At 39.7% G+C, this 18605-nt stretch overlaps 1 protein-coding gene across 2 annotated transcripts in view; it reads right to left on the bottom strand.

The window, feature by feature from the left end:
- epg5 (ectopic P-granules autophagy protein 5 homolog (C. elegans)) overlaps nucleotides 1–18605 on the bottom strand; it is a 126414-nt gene that overhangs the window by 53580 nt on the left and 54229 nt on the right. For both annotated transcript variants that reach the window (XM_072252453.1, XM_072252454.1), the window contains exons 22-27: nucleotides 14492–14658; nucleotides 12675–12914; nucleotides 7970–8093; nucleotides 7694–7832; nucleotides 6118–6289; nucleotides 921–1086 (exon numbers count right to left, since the gene is read on the bottom strand). In XM_072252453.1, the coding sequence (XP_072108554.1) occupies nucleotides 921–1086; nucleotides 6118–6289; nucleotides 7694–7832; nucleotides 7970–8093; nucleotides 12675–12914; nucleotides 14492–14658 (1008 nt within the window). The remainder of the gene's footprint in view (nucleotides 1–920; nucleotides 1087–6117; nucleotides 6290–7693; nucleotides 7833–7969; nucleotides 8094–12674; nucleotides 12915–14491; nucleotides 14659–18605) is intronic.

Here is an 18605-nt window from a genome sequence, read left to right as displayed (position 1 = left end):
ATTGTTACCACTGCTACCACTCCTATCTCAGTCAATTGATAAAGAGTTCAAATCTTCTTCCAGAGACTAGAGTCAAGAAACTAGGCTGACACGTGAGAGCATTGAGGAAGCACTAGGTTATCAGAGGTTGTACTTTGAAAGAAATTCCAATTTCTCCTTTTATAGGGGGAGTGCCTTGGCAACATTTATCATTTATTTTTATTTCTCTAGAGATACAGCGAGAAGTAGGCCCTTTTGGTCCGAGCGATGCAGCCTAGCAACCCTCGACAAATCCGATTTAACCTTATCCCAATCATGGGACAATTTACAATGACCAATTAACCCACGTGGTACATCTTTGCACGGTGGAAGGAAACCGGAGCACCCGGAGCATTTGGAAAAACCACACATTCCACGGGGAGGATGTACTAACTCCTGACAGAGGATGCCGGAATTGAGCACCATGCTAACGGCTACACTACTGTGACTACTATGTTTTAATGTTTAACATGCATCATTAAAACACAATGGTCATAGAACATAGAAGATAGTCAAATACCTTACTACAAAACCACGATTCCACTGGAGGCTGAAGATGGCTTACATTGGAGTTAGAAGACTGTGTACGTGCATGGGTGGGAGGGAGGGAGGAATGAGGCTCGTTTTTCTGTTTGTTGCTTGGTATGTTCTGTTTTGTTATGTTCTGCCGAGGATTTTGGGCATATTATGTTGGCACCAGAATGTGAAGCGACACTTGTGGATAACACAAGTGTTGGTTGATAACGCAAATGACACATTTCACTGTATGCTTCAATGAACATGAACAAGTAGCCACTGAGTGTATTGCACACATTTTAGGCAATTAATTCTTTCAGGCATATTGATTTTTAATGTTGATTGTTCTAGTTATACAGCAGACAGATGGGTAAACAATTACCAACCTTCACAGACACATTTGCTGCTCCTTGACAAGCATGGTCAGAAGAGCTACCTCGGCACTCCAATTTCTTTGTAACTTGCTCCTCCCGATTGCTGTATAATTTAGGTAATGTTTCCAAAACCTCGCTGTTGAGTGCTATTTGCTGGGACTCCCACTGTGCAGCAATTCTGAGAAATAAGATCAGTTCACTGTCTCCACAATTTATGATATTAGTTTTACAAATAGAAACATAGAGAACCTACAGCACAATACAGGCCCTTCAGCCCACAAAGCTGTGCCGAACATGTCCTTACCTTATGTAACGCTCTGTAATGGCTTCTCTGTAATGTTTCACTGCTAAGGCTAATGAAATGGCTTCTCTGTAATGTTCACTGCTGAGGTAACGGTTTCTCTGTAGCAGCAATGTTTGGGTTATGGCTGGAGATAACAGGACTGTGGATGCATATTAGCCAATCAGGATTTTGTTGCCCTGTCTTGAGAATCTGGAAGCAGTTGATTTCACAGGCTTTTGCCAGAGAGGGAGAGAGATGGAGAGAAGACGCGAATAGAGAGATTTGGTAGACCGCCGTACGGGGTGGACTCAGACCGAGGGTCTGAAGGGCAGCGACGATTGGAGGAGGTCGATGGTGAACGATCGGCCTATGAGTGAGCTCCAACTTTGCGCACAGACTGTTTAATAAGATTGGGCCCTTTTTAAAAAAATTTGTTTCTCTACTAACCATATGGTCAAAGTAAGAGTTATAAAACTTAACTGTTTGATCACATATTGTGTACTGTTTATCACTTCGGGGTACTGATTTGTAACTTGTGTGACAAGAATACACATAGATTAAGATGTAGCTGTCCTGTGCTGGCACCAGTGGGATCAGCAGTTGGTCTGCCACCTGTCTTCAGGAGAGAGAGAAATAAGGAAAACAATGGAGCAGCATTTGGAGATGTTAATGAAGGGGAAGGAGAGCTGTCAAGATCGGCTCCCCCTTTGAATCCTGAACTGTTTGAAGTGAGGGACAGGCGATACCCCAGCAGGGGGATAAAAAGGGACAGGTTCGCTAAGGCGACACACACGACACCCGAGGTAACAAGACCCTGGAAGTGGTGCGTCTCGCACAAGTTGGTGGGAAGTACCGGGCCATAAACGCACAGGGTGGAAAGGCACGATCGGCGGGAACCTGGTGTGTGTCCACCCTTGCCTGGGTGCCAGGTTCACCGCAGGGAAACGATCGTATCTGGAAAGGGAGGGGTCACGGTCGGTGACCTCAGATGACATCACAAAGGACTCGCCCGAAAGCTGATTGCGAAGGTCTGTGTGGAAGACTTGAATATTCATTCGTTTTGCTCTCTCTCTCCTTCCCCCCACTGTCCATTGCCACGGCAGCGATTACTGGGAACTGAACTGAACTAAATTGAACTGAACTTTGCGTCACTTTGAAACTGGTCATTTACCCCTAGACAACGATAGAGCTTGATTGATCCTGTTATCTGAATTCTGTGTACATGTGTGTTTATCATTGCTGAACTGTTGCATTCATTATCCTTTTGATTAGAGTACTGTGTTGCTTGTTTCTTTAATAAAACTTTCTTAGTTCTAGTAATCCAGACTCCAACTGAGTGATCCATTTCTGCTGGTTTGGCAACCCAGTTACGGGGTATGTAACACTTGGGACACATCACGCAGCATCCACCTAAACGAGATTTCTTAAGTTTGGCTGGGTCAGGGGCTATCACCCTCTATATTAAGCCGCTAGGCGAAGCGAGAGTTACACTTAGAAATTACCTAGACTTACCCATAGCCCATGTATTTTTCTAAGCTCCATGTACCTATTCAGGAGTCTCTTAAAAGACACTATCGTATCCGCCTCCACCACTGTTGCCAGCAGTCCATTCCACGCACTCACCACACTCTACATAAAAAACTTACCTCTGACATCTCCTCTGTAGCTACTTCCAAGCACCTTAAAACTGTGCCTTCTCGTGCTAGCCTTTTCAGTCCTGGGAAAAAGCCTCTGACTATCCACACAATCAATGCCTCTCATCATCTTGTACACCTCTATCAGGTCACCTCTCATCCTCTGTCGCTCCAAGGAGAAAAGACCGAGTTCACTCAACTTATTCTCATAAGGCATGCTCCCCAATCCAGGCAACATCCTTGTAAATCTCCTCTGCACCTCTTCTATGGTTTCCACAGTTTCCACATCCTTCCTGCAGTGAGGCGACCAGAACTGAGCACAATACTCCAAGTGGGGTCTAACCAGGATCCTACATAGCTGCAACATTACCTCTCAGCTCCTAAACTCAATCCCATGATTGATGAAGGCCACTGCATTGTATGCATTCTTAATCACAGAGTCAACCTGTGTAGCAGCTTTGAGTGTCCTACGGACTCGGACCCCAAGATCCCTCTGATCCCCCACACTGCCAAGAGTCTTACCATTAATATTGTATTCTGCCATCATATTTGACCTACCAAAATGAACCACCTCACACTTATCTGCGTTGAACTCCATCTGCCACTTCTCAGCCCAGTTTTGCGTCTTATCAATATCCTGCTGTAACCTCTGACAGCCCTCCACACTATCCACAATACCTCCAACCTTTGTCTCATCAGCACATTTACTAGCCCATCCCTCCACTTCCTCATCCAGGTCATTTCTAAAAATCATGAACAGAAGGGGTCCCAGGACAGATCCCCGAGGCACACCACTGGTGACCGACCTCCATGCAGAAAATGACCCATCTACAACCATTCTTTGGCTTCTGTAGGCAAACCAGTTCTGGATTATAGCTTTGGGTATGTAGCGGGATCCTTGCACTGATGCAAACTAGCACGTTTTTGAATATCTGGTGGCAACTTGGTAAAAGATTATTGAAGATCACCTATTTTCACAACGTCAAGGCAGTTACAAGTTTTTGATAACAGGTGAAGAGCTTGACTAAAACCACATTCAACTAGATGAGGGAAATCCAACTACAAATAACTATGCTTTATCCAGAAATTTTGGTTGCTGCATTTGAATTTTGCTTGAGCTGCTAAATTACTCTACAATTCAATAAGACATTCTTGCAATGTGGTGCCAACATCATTCCATTCACCCCAAATGGATCCGCCACCCAATCTGGAATATGCATCACCAGCAGGTCTCTGAACTAAAATTCCATATCAGTGTTCAGTTGCTTCAAATGATCAGAATATACAATCAGATCATCATCTTGCAATTCTATTTTAAGAGTGGCCGGTGAACTCACAGTGTCCAATATTGCTACTAAAAGTTCAAGTTTTCCAAAGAAAGTGGTAATAGCCTCTTTGCATGATATGAGATTGCAGTTTTTCCTTGTGATGTGTTTAATAAATTTAGTTTTTCAAGTATATCTGACAGGTAGAATGCCAAATTTAGTAGCAACAATTTGTTCTCCAAGCTGCTTATATTCCCATTCATTTCATTCGGGGTTCCAATTAAATTACATACATCCATTTCTTTTTTATTAATATATTTTAGCAATATTTCATTAAAACAGTAAATTTATCATGGCCTTTTCAGAAACTCCTGTGGCCCCAATGAAATCTGGCTTGGCTCCCGGGGGCCATATGGCCCACATTGAGAACCACTAATGCAGAGTATTCATAATTAACTACCTTAAAATGTATGAGATCCAAGCAACAAACTGATGTCAAAATCACATGCTAATATGACTTATGCAATTATTAACAACATATTGTTTTGTATTAGAAAACTAATTGCAATTTGTGTGCATGAATTAGAAAACGCTCCAGTTGTTAGAAAGCATCAGAAAGTAATTTAGTCAGATTTACACCATTAGGAATAGGAACTGAATGAGACTATTTGGCCCATTGAGCCTGTGCAGCCATTCCATCATGACTGATTTATTATCCCCTTCAACCCCATTCTCCTGCCTTCTCCCTTTAACCTTTGACACCCTTATTAATCAAGGATCTTTCAACTTCCACTTTAAACAATGACTTGGCCTCCACAGCCATCTGGGGTAATGAATCCCACAGATTCACCACTATGCCAAATGTACTTACATAAATTTGGAGAGAATAATGGAGTGTGTCAGAAATAGATATGTTCCTTTATGCTGTATTCTATCAATTATAATTAGCTCTAGATATAGATGGTTACAGATATAGAACTCTCCAGGGGACACAGATTGTAGATTTCCCACTCCCCCATACAGTCTCTGTAGTACTCATGATAATAATTTTTAAAAAATCATTTGTGATTTTGATCAGAGCTCCTTTATTATTTAGGGTAAGGACAAAGATCTAAGTGGGGGCAGTTGGACAAGGATTTTCAAGAGAGATGGATACCAACTTGGTCACAAAAGTTTCTAGTACTTTAGAACAAAATTATAAGTTGAAAATGCATCAAGGGCTGGTTTCTTGAGAAAAAGACTGATGAAAGCAAATTTAAAGAATTGGGGGATGGTACAGTACTTGAAGAGAAATATTAGTAATGTCACTTAATATGTCACTAGGGAAATAACTAGGGTGTTCAACAGTTTATTGGGGAAAGGAGATAGATCTCATGGATAAAATAAGTCAGAGGCCATCTGATTAAACATAAGAACACAACAAATAGGAGCAGGAGTAGGCCATTTGGCCCAATGAACCTGTTCTACCATTCAATAAGATCATGGCTGATCTGACCATGGACTCATCTCCACCTACCTGCCTTTTCCCTGTAACCCTTAATTCCTCTACTATGCAAAAATCTTGTCTTAAATATATTTACTGAGGTAGACTCCATTGCTTCATTAGCAGAGAATTCCACAGATTCATCACTCTTTGGGAAAAGCAGTTCCTTCTCATCTCTGTCTTAAATTCACTCCCCTGAATCTTAAGGCTATGTTCCCTAGCTTTAGCTTACCTACCAGTAGAAACAACTTTCCTGCCTCTATCTTATCCATCCCTTTCATAATTTTATATGTTTCTGTAAGATCTCCTCTCATCCTTCTGAATTCCAGTGAATACAGTCCCAGGCAACTCAATTTCTCCTCACAACCTAATCCCCTCATCTCTGGAACCAACCTGGTGAATCTCCTCAGAACTGCATGCAGTACTCCAGATGCGGTCTCACCAGTACACTGTACAGTTGCAACACAACCTCCCTGCTCTTAAATTCAATCCCTCTGGCAATGAAGACCAACAAATAAGGAAAACGTTATTGCTGGTGACTTACTTTGCTTGTTTTTGCAGGGTGTTTAGATATTGCCGAACATGTTCGATTGCCACTTTTTTGTCTGACAAGTTATTGCTGACAACATCTGGAACAGGAGCTTTCATACGCTGCAGGGGCACAGCAGATACAAGGGAACTGTGGGTTTTCAGATCATTAAAGATTCGATTTTTAGCTAAAACAGAAAGAACAATTCCCATCGTTATCACTGGTATTGGGTGAGAAATCTAAAATATTCAGTTGTAATAATTTTCACGTATTTGTATTTTATGCATCATGGCACTGTCTCATTCATTAAAAATAGGCTTCCCAAAATCTGTTTGAGGTTATTTTCACCTAAGTTCGGAATTAAATTTTCCTCTTTGTTGAACCTAGTTCAAGAATAAAAATGATTCCCTTTCAAAAAGGGCAATGTAGAAATCTAGCATCGTATTGTGCATATTCAGTGTGTTTCGTCTATTTAATGTGTTTTTAAGGAAATTTTATGAAAATTAATGAAAGAAGAGAAATAGATGTAGTTTGTGTGGACGTTAGCAAGACATTTGACATGATCCTGCAAGGTAGACTGGCCCAGAAGGTTAAGGCACATGGGATCCAAGGTGAGGTGGCTAATTGGGTCCAAAATTGGCTTGGTGATAGGAGGCAGAGTGCAGTCCTGGAAGGATGATTTTTTGATCTGAAGTTTATTACCAGCAGTGTATTGCAGGGATTGGTGCTTCAGGATTCTCACTACCAGGTTCGGGAACAGTTATCACTCCATCAGGCGACTGAACCAGTAGGAATAAACCACTCAACTTCACTTGGCCCATCACTGACTTTTTCACAGCGTATTGACTGTATGTTCTTAGTATTTATTGTTTATTTATTTATTATTTCTTTTTTTCTTCTGTATTTGCACATTGTCGTCTGTCACCCTGCTGGGTGCGGTCTTTCATTGATTCTATTACGTTTCTTGGACTTGCTAAGTATGCATGCAAGAAAACACATCTCAGGGTTGTATATGGTGGCATACATATACTTTAATAATAAATTTACTTTGAACTTTGAATGCTGGAGGTATAATTAATAGGTTTATGGACAAGAAGAAAATTGGTGACGTGTGGATAGAGAAATGCTTTCTAAGGCTACAGCAGATTACAGCTAAAATGGAAAACTGGGCAGAGCATTGTCAAATGGACTTTAATCCAGACAAGTGCAAGAAGATACCATAGAAACTACAGCACAGAAACAGGCCTTTTGGCCCTTCTTGGCTGTGCCGAACCATTTTCTGCCGAGTCCCACTGACCTGCACACGGACCATATCCCTCCATACACCTCCCATCCATGTATCTGTCCAATTTATTCTTAAATGTTAAAAAAGAACCCGCATTTACCACCTCATACATTTTGAAAAATCAAAAAGGACAGGACCTATACAACATAGAATACTGATGAATAGAGGGAACTTGGGGTTCAAGCCTATAGTTCCATGAAACAGGTCACACAGATAGATAAGGTGAAGAAGGTATATGCAAGCTTGCTCTCATAGGTCAGGGCACAAAACATAAAATTGCCATCACAATTTTAATATACAACATGCCTGAAAGTGGATCAAAATGTTTAAAACTCGATGTTCCATAAGATGCAGAAGGTGCAGGGTGGAGCTGTATCCAAAGATTCACTGTCTCTTGGAGCTCGTGCTTTATACGCTCATTGTCAACGTATTCGATCCAAAGATCCTAGATTAAACAGAAGACAAACTCAGACTGAAACAACATTCTGAGGCAGCATGCAACAACGTGCAATTAATTATGGTTTAGTTCTATATTATTTAGAAATTTCAACAAACTAAAATTTGGTAAGAGGGAACATTTACCTGCTGGTTTTGCATGACTTTTGCCAATTTATGTGCATCATATTGTTCAGGCAGAGTGGGTAGATAAAGATTATTCTTTTGTAGATTGTTATCCTCCAGCCAATACGTAAAAATGTGGAAAAGCCTTCAAAATGAAGACACAGGCAATCATGAAGCATCTTATCTCTTAGAATAAAGTAGAATTAGTTGTTTATAAACTGCAATAGATGTCAATAAGCAGGTAAACATGACAGTGCTTTTGCATCAGCATCATCCCATATGCAGCAGAGAGATAATCTGCTATATTAAGAATTCAAAGTGCTTTTAACACAAGAACATCAGAAAATAGGAACAGGAGCAGGTCACTCAGCCCCTCAAAGCTGTCCCACTATTCCATGCGAACATGGGTGATGAGCCCCAGGCCTCCCGACCTCTTCTGTGCCAATTCCCCACAGCACCTAAACTTTAAATATTTACCTACTTTCTCTTTACATACCCCAGTGATCTAGCTTCCACACCCTAAAAAGGCTGACAACTCCCTGTGAGAAGGTGCCATGCACTTTAGTTTTAAATAAACATCCCATGACCTTGCAACACATGTGAAGATGTTTCAGGCTGAACACTCTACATCAGGCCTGGAGAGAAAAAGATGAGCTGTCAAGAGTCCTGAAGAAGGGTCTCGACCCAAAACGTCGACTATGCTCTTTTCCATAGATGCTGCCTGGCCTGCTGAGTTCCTCCAGCATTTTGTTTGTGTTGCTTGGATTTCCAGCATCTGCAGATTTTCCCTTGTTTGTGATTCTGACTTTGTAACTTTTAAAAAAAATTCCCTTGCTAGTGGAAACATCTTGATATTTACCCTGTTATATTCCCTCACGATCCTTCATGCTTAATTAAAACTATTTCCTTTTCTTCTAAGCCAATAAGGAGAGGATAATCCTCTCATCCATGGAATTGGCCTCGTGCATCTCTTTTAGTCAACCTCCAATGCTTGTGTATCTGTTTTAAATAAACAGACCAAAACTGTGCATAGTACCCCAGCTGTGGTCTGACCAGTACCATATATAATTGTAACAATACCTCCCTATTCTAAACTCCAAATCTTCTTGCAATAAAGGCCAAATTGCCATTTACCTTTCTAACCAGATCCAAGCTAGACTGGGGAATTGGATCCAAAGTTGGTGTAGTAATAGAACTTAGTTGGGGATGTTGGAAGGTTGCTTTTGTGATTGAAAGCATGTGAAGAATGATGTAGTACCAAGTAGAGGGTTAGGACCACTCATTTTTATTGTACAGCTGTGAATATGGGATGTTTCTAAGTTTGCAGATGACCTGAACATTGATGTGCTGTTGAAAGTAAGAAGAACATTTGTGGACAACATAATGTCGTCAAGCTAGTAAATTGAGCAAAGTAATGGCAAATGGAATTTAATCCTGCTTAGTATGAAAAGTGATGTATTTTGGGAGATGTGTTAAAGATGGGGTATATATCATGAATAGTTGTGTCATTAGGGGCATGGAGGAATAGAGGGACCTTGTGAATCAGAAATTCCTGTGAGGCTACACTTTGCAAGCAGGCATTGAGAACATCATTGAACATTAACTTCCGTAATTTCTTTGTGTGACTGAGCTTGGGAGCCTGGTGTTGGTCATGGGAAAGACGTGGCCTATCTAACAGAGCTGACTGAATTCAGTCAGATGCAAATTGAGCATTATCTTGAGGGGCAGTGAGGCATTCGTTATGTTCTTGTTTTCCATCAGAAGTTTATTGACAAAACTGATCCTTATGACACCCCACAACTTACTAGTTGCTAACCTGAAAATGACCCTTATTTTCTCCTCTTGTATTCTGTCCTTTAACCAACTTTCTACACATAAACACGAAACACATTTTCCTTTACTAGTAAAAGAATCATTTCAAGCAGCTTATCAAAGGGCTTTTGCGATTTCCCATTACCCATCTTGCCAACTACGTTCTCAAAAAATTCTAATAAATTTGCCAAATACTACTTCCCTTTCAAAAAAAAACATATTTTACAAACACGGACTCCAGCCTTTTCCCCAACAACTGCTGTCAGCTTGCGGCTGTGTAATTCTTGCTGTTCCTTTCCCTCCTTTTGGCTTGAATAATACAATGATAAATTTTGGATATAGTAATAAAGTTAGTGAACTAGCAACCCAGTGACCTGAATGAATTGGAATTGTTTTTTCATTGTTGCATGTATCGAGGTACAGTGAAACACTAGTCTTGCAATATTGTATACACACAATTTATTATAGTGGTAAAACAGTAATAGAATAAAATGTATATAGCCACAGAGAAAGGAAGGTGCTGTTAAGTAATAAACTGCAAGAATCATAATGAGGTGGACTGTGAGGTCAATAGTCCATCTTATGTAGGAAACAATTCAATAGTCTTATAACAGTGGGGGAGAAGTTGCCTTTAGTCTGGTGGTACGTACGTGCAAGTTTTTGTATCTTCTACAGGAAGAGACAGAGTAGCAAATGAACACTATGCTACAGTGTTCAATGTACTATACGGATGTCCAGTATGGGTGAGGTCTTGATTACGGTGGCTACTTTATAGAGGTAGAGAGAAATACAGAGGATGGGAGGCTGGTTTTGTGTTGTGATGTGCTCAGCTGCATCCACAACTGCAGTTTCTTGAGGTGAGGCACAGAGCAGTTGCCATACCAAGCTATAATGCACCCAGAACGGATGCTTTCTACAAACCCCATTTCCAGAAAAGTTGGGATATTTTCCAAAATGCGATAAAAGCAAAAATCTGTGATATGTTAATTCACGTGAACCTTTATTTAACTGACAAAAGTACAAAGAAAAGATTTTCAATAGTTTTACGGACCAACTTAATTGTATTTTGTAAACATACACAAACTTAGAATTTGATGGCTGCAACACACTCAACAAAAGTTGGGACAGAGGCATGTTTACCATTGTGTTACATCACCTTTCCTTTTAATAACACTTTTTAATCGTTTTGGAACTGAGGATACTAATTGTAGATTTGCAATTGGAAATTTTGTCCATTCTTGCTTCAGACTTCAGCTGCTCAACAGTTCGCTGTCGCTGTCTTCGTTGTCTGATTCTACTCTTCATGATGCGCCATACGTTTTCAATAGGAGATAGATCTGGACTGGCAGCAGGCCAGTCAAGCAAACGCACTCTGTGTCTACAAAGCCACGCTGTTGTAGCCCGTGCAGAATGTGGTCTAGCATTGTCCTGCTGAAATTAGCATGGATGTCCCAGGAAGAGACGTCGCCTTGATGGCAACATATGTCTCTCTAAAATCCTAATATACGCCTCAGAGTCAATGGTACCTTCACATACATGCAACTCACCCCTGCCGTGGGCACTGATGCACCCCCATACCATCACAGATGCTGGCTTTTGTACCTTTCGCTGATAGCAATCTGGATGGTCGTTCTCATCTTTGGCACGGAGAACTCGACGCCCGTTTTTTCCGAAAACTAGCTGAAATGTGGACTCATCTGACCACAGCACATGGTTCCACAGTCTTTCAGTCCATCTGAGGTGAGCTCAGGCCCAGAGAACTCGCTGGCGTTTCTGCACAGAGTTGATGTATGGCTTCCTTCTTGCGTAATAGTTTCAAGTTGCATTTCTGGATGCAGCGACGGACTGTGTTGAGTGACACTGATTTTCCGAAGTACTCCCGAGCCCAGGTGGCTATAATTGTCACAGTAGCATGACGGTTTCTTAGGCAGTGCCGCCTGAGGACTCGAAGATCACGCACATTCAACAGTGGTTTCTGACCTTGCTCGTTACGCACTGAGATGTCTCTGAATCTTTTCACAATATTATGTACTGTAGAAGTTGAAAGACCTAAATTCTCTGCAATCTTGCTTTGAGAAATGTTCCTTTTGAACTGCCTAACAATTCTCTCATGAATTTTGGCACAAAGGGGTGAGTCACGACCCAACCTTGCTTGCAAAGACTGAGCCTTTGATGGACGCTACTTTTATACCCAGTCATGATACCTCACCTGCTACCAATTAGCCTGCTTAATGTGGAGTTTTCCAAACTGGTGTTACTTGAATATTCTGTGCACTTTTCAATCTTATTTTAACTCTGTCCCAACTTTTGTTGACTGCGTTGCGGCCATCAAATTCTAAATTTGTGTATGCTTACAAAATACAATTAAGTTGGTCAGTAAAACTATTGAAAATCTTTTCTTTGTACTTTTGTCAGTTAAATAAAGGTTCACGTGAATTAACATATCACAGATTTTTGTTTTTATTGCATTTTGAAAAATATCCCAACTTTTCTGGAAATGGGGTTTGTACATGGAATCGAAATAAATTGGTAAAGACCGATGGGGACATGCCAAAATTCTTTAGCCTCCTGAAGAAGTAGAGATGAATGATACAGATGAATCAATTCAAATCTTATTAAAACAGCTGTCGTAATTAAATAACTGAATTAATTTGGAATTATAAAGTGAGTGTCAAAGGTGCTAACAAGAAGAATATAGGACTTCTTCAAAACACTATGGTTCATTAATCTCTTTTCGGCCCTGCCAGACCTGATCTATGTCTCATTCCAAAATGACAGCTATGTAATTGTCTCTTAAATGATTGAGCTGATTAAAAGCATTTAGTCAGGCCAGTAAGTGCTGACTTTAACAGCAACACGTACTTAGGTGAATGAATAATTTTCAAAGAATCTAAGCAGTAAAATGATCTAATACCTGAGCAATTCTTTGTGTAATTCTGGTGAAGTCATGGATTCAGGCCGGTGAGGTGCAATATTCTCAACTGGTGATGAAGTACCTTCAGCATGTTGTCCTTTCTTCCAGATCCTTACAGCTGTACTAGCTTCATGGTGAAAATCTGCTATTTCAATAAGGCGTTTTCTCATTTCTTTCAGCAAAATAGAATGCGAAGAACTGTGAAAATAACGTTTTCCTATACAGCCACTCACTGGCAAACTAAAACAGAAGAATTAAACAAATATTACAATTAATTTCTGTGTGGTGTAGTCAGATGCCTGTAGCAAGAACACATAAACAATTAACAAAAACATTGACTAAAATTTCTATTCCAAGGCATTGCAGGGCCTCAGAGTCAAGCTGAACATTTCAAACTGACTATGTGTAAACTGGGAAGGAAGTACTTAAGTATGTGTTTAAAAGACAATCTTTTCATCTGGAGCTGCGCAATATGACAATGGCAACTAAGTAACAAACTATAACATAAATAATAACTCAGTATCTCACTATTCTCACTAGGCATTTCCAGAGATGATGATATTTATGGAAGCATTCACTAACAAGTTTTAGAATGTTGATAAATTCAATTAAGGTAAAAAAAAATCTTTGTTCAGCTAATGATTGGACTTCAAACGTTCTTACATGGAGCATACAGAATGAAGGTGGTACAATCAAGAGGAAAGGTTGTGTTAATCAAATTATCACAAGTGTGATTTTTGGATTACAAAAGTGCTTAGTGATTAAAAAAAGCTACGTTTGAGGGTTAAAGTATTGTAAGGGCATCTCACAAGAAGCCACAGGAAGTATAAGCCGAGGATTGATATTGAGAATTTAAAGTGATCTAGAGTTACAGAAGAAGTGATGTTTAGAGTAAAAAAAAAGGTAGTTTGAGGTTATTCATGGTTTCAATGAATATATCCTTTCATAAAGTGGCATTAATGACTTCGGACTTTTAATCTACAAATTCAATTGTCCATTATTGGCCCTGAGATTTTAACTATGAGCTTCAGAATGGAATTTGACTTGTTATTAGGAGGCTTTTGGAAAAATATGCTTGCTTAATGAAAGTAAGCTGGAGATGTGCTTCATTTCAATTTGCATTCACTTAATTTTGTACAACTATTATGACTTTGAATCTAATCATCTTTTTTTTTTTACCCCTTTTCATAATAATGGGGTGAAAAATGATAAAAAGACAAACTGAAAAATCATTGAAGGTTTAAAATAAAATGGTATTTGATTCCTCACAAGCTTATGTTGAGTATACAATTGTCTGTTCCTCTCCTCCTGCAGTGAAGCTGAAGGGGAGCTAAAGGGGTAAATCTGAAACTGAAAAGATTGTGACTGAAGGCATTATCAGAGTTTGAAGAGAAGACAACTCTTTATAAATACTAGGATGCAACTATGGAATTTATTTTCAAAGATAAATAAAATCAGGATGATTTTAAAAGAGTCAAAATTGGAGTGGAATATGATATTTACACAACAAAGATATTTGCAGATATTTTAAAAAGTTTTAAAACATTTTAAATTTAATACAAAATTAAAATGTAAAAAATAGCAAGATGTAATAATTAAGAAAAAGGGCAAAGTCTGGAATATGAAATATTGATATACTAGTACACAAGAGGAAAATGACAAAAAGTATTGTTATCAGGAACATGAAAAACAATTGTAAACTACATGCAAAATCCACACATTTGATATTTAATATGGCATAATTCCATGAGAAATAACAAATCTGAAAATTAATAGGATCCAAGAAAAAAAATAATGTACAAAATGCTGAGAATTACCCAAACTCTGGTCCAGGTCGACGAAGGTACAGGAAAAAGAATTTTTGCCAAATTAGTGGGAGAAGTGGATGATCTGGAGGAGTAACTAAAGCTTGTTGGGCCCAGCGATAGATCATAAGCCGCTGTGTGGAAGGCACCACAGGGAGCTTTAAATGGCTTTGGGCTTTCTGCAAATAAACAGAAGTCATATCTCAAATATCAGCATAATTCTAAGACTTACAAACTCTTAAATACTTTCTTGCTGTGCAGAAATAAATCTGACAATTACTGAGTAAAATAATATGATGCATCTGCCCAACACTGAACCATTTCAAGTTGTTTCACAGGTGCATAATCAAACAAAATTTGACACCAAGGCACAAAGGTGAAATAGGGCAGACCATCAAAATCTTTGAGTATTTTAAAGGTGGGAAGAGATGAAGAGGTTCAGGAGATTTAATCCAGAAACACCTCAGGTGAAGATACATTAGTTATATATAAAAAAAACTTGAAAGCTCACTAAAAGCCACCATTAAAGGGGTGCAGTTACCTTTCTTGATGATGGACTGAATGGGATTACAAAGAGTGGGAAGGCCAAAACAAATTTGAAATGAAGATACAAATATTGCAATTGAAATTTTGTGTGGTTAATGTAGACCACATGAATAGTGATTTTAGGGAACAGGTCTTGGTGTGAGCAGAACTTTGGTTGACCTTTATGCTTAGAGGATAGGACATGATAAACAAGGATTATTTAGAATTAAACACGAAAATAAATTAAATATGGAAATAAAATGTACTACTGCAAGATAATATGCTATAAATATAAAACTGTTGCCTTTTTCTAAAATCCATCTGCCCACCCCCCAAACGTAAGAGTTGGTCCAGAGGCTGCTGGAACAAGACTACCTCTTGTGCTTTGGGTGAACAGGTGCATAAAGAAATGTTGTATTGGTATTCCACTATTTTTAAACTTTCAGTATAAAATAACGCCTGAAAACCAAAAACTAAGATGTCCAGGTTCAGAATAGTTGTAAAAAAGATAATTTAACATTACAATTTGCTAACCAAATCATTGGACAGCTATTGTTTAATCCTTTACACTTTCCAAATGCTAATGTCTGCCATCCATTTACAGAAGGAACTTAAAAATAAACAGATCGCCAGTTAGCAAGTTCACAGTAATTGAGATTTCCTCTGTTTACATTAGAGCTAATTTTGATCAAAATATGTAGTGTATTTCACCTTTTATGTCGGGAAGCCTTTCAAGAGGAGTACATCTGCTACGAATGGACAGCTGCAAGCCTGTTTGGTATAAGACCATGACAGAGGAGCAGAAGTAGACCATTCAGCCAATTGGGTCTGCTCCAACATTCCACCATGGCTGATTTATTATCCTTCTCAACCCCATTCTCTTGTCTTCTCCCTGTAACTTTTGACACCCTTACTAATTAAGAACCTATCAACCTCTGCATTAAACATACTCAATAACTTGTCCTCCACATCCACCTACGGCAATAGGTTGGAAATCACTTTGTTTTATTCATCCCTGGATGAGAAAGAAGTTATATTCATAAGTTTTAGGTACATGCAACTGCTTATCAAAGATGCAGATACTTGGGAGTTAATTTCAATGACATAAAGTAATCCAAACTATTAAGAAATTGAAATGACTGATTCCCAAGGCAGACCGGAATTTGCCTTAGGATTTAGGTCTAATTCTGAATCCCTTTTCTTTAATTCTTTAAAATTCCTTGAAATACTAATCAGGACATCAGTGGTTGAAGTCTGCATGAGATCATCAATGTGGTATTTTCCAGCAGTGAGAAAAGCTAGCTGGATCCACAACTGGAGCACAAGAACTGTTGAATCAAAGACAGAAAATGCAGGAAACATTCAGAAGATTGGCCAGTATCTATGAGGAGAGAAACAAATTCAATGCTTCAGATCCCAGACTCTTCACTAAAACTGGAAAATGAAGAATATTCAAGAGAGGGGAAGAGGTGAAGAGAATAGTAGGAATGTCTGTGATACGATGCAGACCAAAGTTATAATTTATAGAAGCCTGATCAATGTATGTGGCCAGAACCTTGTGTGATCAAAGCTGGTTTCATTCCATTTTATGAGTTCAATCACCATTTAATATTAACATAATTTGATATTCTAATTTCTCAGTCTGTTGAGAGCTATGTCTCATAACTGCTTCAGCCTCAGTACTGCACTTAAATGAAAGTTTCACAAAATTCAAAACATCAGGAAAAAAAGACAGGTATAAAGAATAAATGCCATTCATAAACCTGTAACTTATTAGTAAAAGATGGTAAAGTGGACATGGAGATGATGTTTCCTGTAATGGAGGAGTCTAGGACCAGAGAGTATAGCCTCAGAATAGAGGGAGATCCCTGCATATTCATCCAGTATATGCAGAGATGAGGAGGAATTTCTTTCGCTGGAGGATGGTGAATCTGTGAAGTTCATTGCCACTGACGGCTGTGGAGGCCAAGTCATTGAGTATATTTAAGGCAGAGATTGATAGGTTTTTGGGCATCAAAGGTTATGGGGAGAAGGCAAGAGAATGGGGTTGAGAGAGAAAATAAATCAGTCATAATGGAATGGCCGAGCAGACTCGATGAGCCGAATAACCTAATTCTGCTCCAATGTCTTATGGTTTTAGGCCTTAAGAGCATGAAAAATGTCCAGGTCCATGCAATGACCAATCCGAAAATAAGGATACTTACAGGTATAACAGTATTTGGCATCCACTAAAAAGATGAATAATCTTACACCTAAAAAATTATTTCCAACAAAAAAAATACTAGTTTTCAAGCAATCATATAAACAAATCTTTAAGATCACCTAGAATATACAAGATGCTTATGTAATTCACGCTTCGGTTAGAGGCTTAATATAGGGGATGAAAGCCGGGCCAAACAAGAAATCTCGGTTGGGTGGATGCTGCACAATGTGTCCCATTTCAAATCAGTACCACGAAATAACAAACAGTACACAGTATGTGATTAAATAATTGAGCTTTGTAATTCTTAAGTTGACTATATGGTTAGTAAAGAATACGAAAAAAGAAACAAGGGCCCTGCAGTAGTCCCGCGTTTCCGCAGAGTCCCCTTATAAGTGTAGGCTCCAAGTCAGGCTCTGGGTCTACCTGCACCTCTTGACCCAGGGGCAGCAGGTGGTTCCGATGGAGAATCTTGACAGACCCGTTCCCATCCTCTGGTTTCACCCGGAAAACTGGTAGGTTTGGCATCTGACTCTCCACTACATAGGGTGTGGCCGCCCAGCGGTCAGCCAACTTATGTTTCCCAGATAGCCCCAAATTCCTTATGAGGACTCAGTCTCCCGGCAGGAGTTGGGAGAACCTCACCTTTTGATCGTACCTCCTCTTATTCCCTTGATTCTGCTTGGCAGCCGCGACCCTAGCTAATCCATAAGCCCTTTTCAGCTCTCTTCTCATATCAAACAAATACTTCAGTTAAGTCTTCGGGGGTAAGTTACCCTCGTCAGTCCCAAAACAAAGGTCAACAGGCAACCTCGCCTCACGCTCAAACATCAAATAATATGGCGAGTACCCAGTAGCTTAATTTCGTGTACAGTTGTAACTGTGAACTAGATGCCCAATATGCTGACTCCACTTGCTCTTCTTGCTGATCTCCAGGGTCCGATTAAAACTCTCTGGTAGCGGATCACCCTGTGGGTGATAGGGCGTGGTCCTCGACTTCTCAACTCCAAGCATGCCCAATAACTCATGGATGAATCTGCTCTCAAAATCTTGTCCCTGATCACTATGTATCCACCTGTGAAGGCCATATAGATGAAATACTTCTCCCATAACACTTTTGCCACCGTAGACGCTCTTTAGTCCTTGGTCGGAAAAGCGCGAGGATATCTGGTGTAGTGGTCCGTGATGACTAAGACATTTGCCATGTTGCTGGCATTGGGTTCCATTGACAGGAAATCCATATGCATCAGGTCCAGAGGCCTTGCACTCTTCAAGAGGGACAAGGGTGCTGCCCACATAGGCAGTGTCTTCCGTCGTATGCATCGAATGCACGTCTTGCAGTATTCTTCGACCTTTAATTTCATACGGGTCCAGTAAAACTGGTCTCTGAGCAATCGATAG

Source organism: Mobula birostris, chromosome 3, assembly GCF_030028105.1.
Source record: "Mobula birostris isolate sMobBir1 chromosome 3, sMobBir1.hap1, whole genome shotgun sequence".
Lineage (NCBI taxonomy): Eukaryota > Metazoa > Chordata > Chondrichthyes > Myliobatiformes > Myliobatidae > Mobula > Mobula birostris.
The sequence above is the reverse complement of the archived record's forward strand: the minus strand, read 5'-3'. Positions and strand labels throughout refer to the sequence as shown.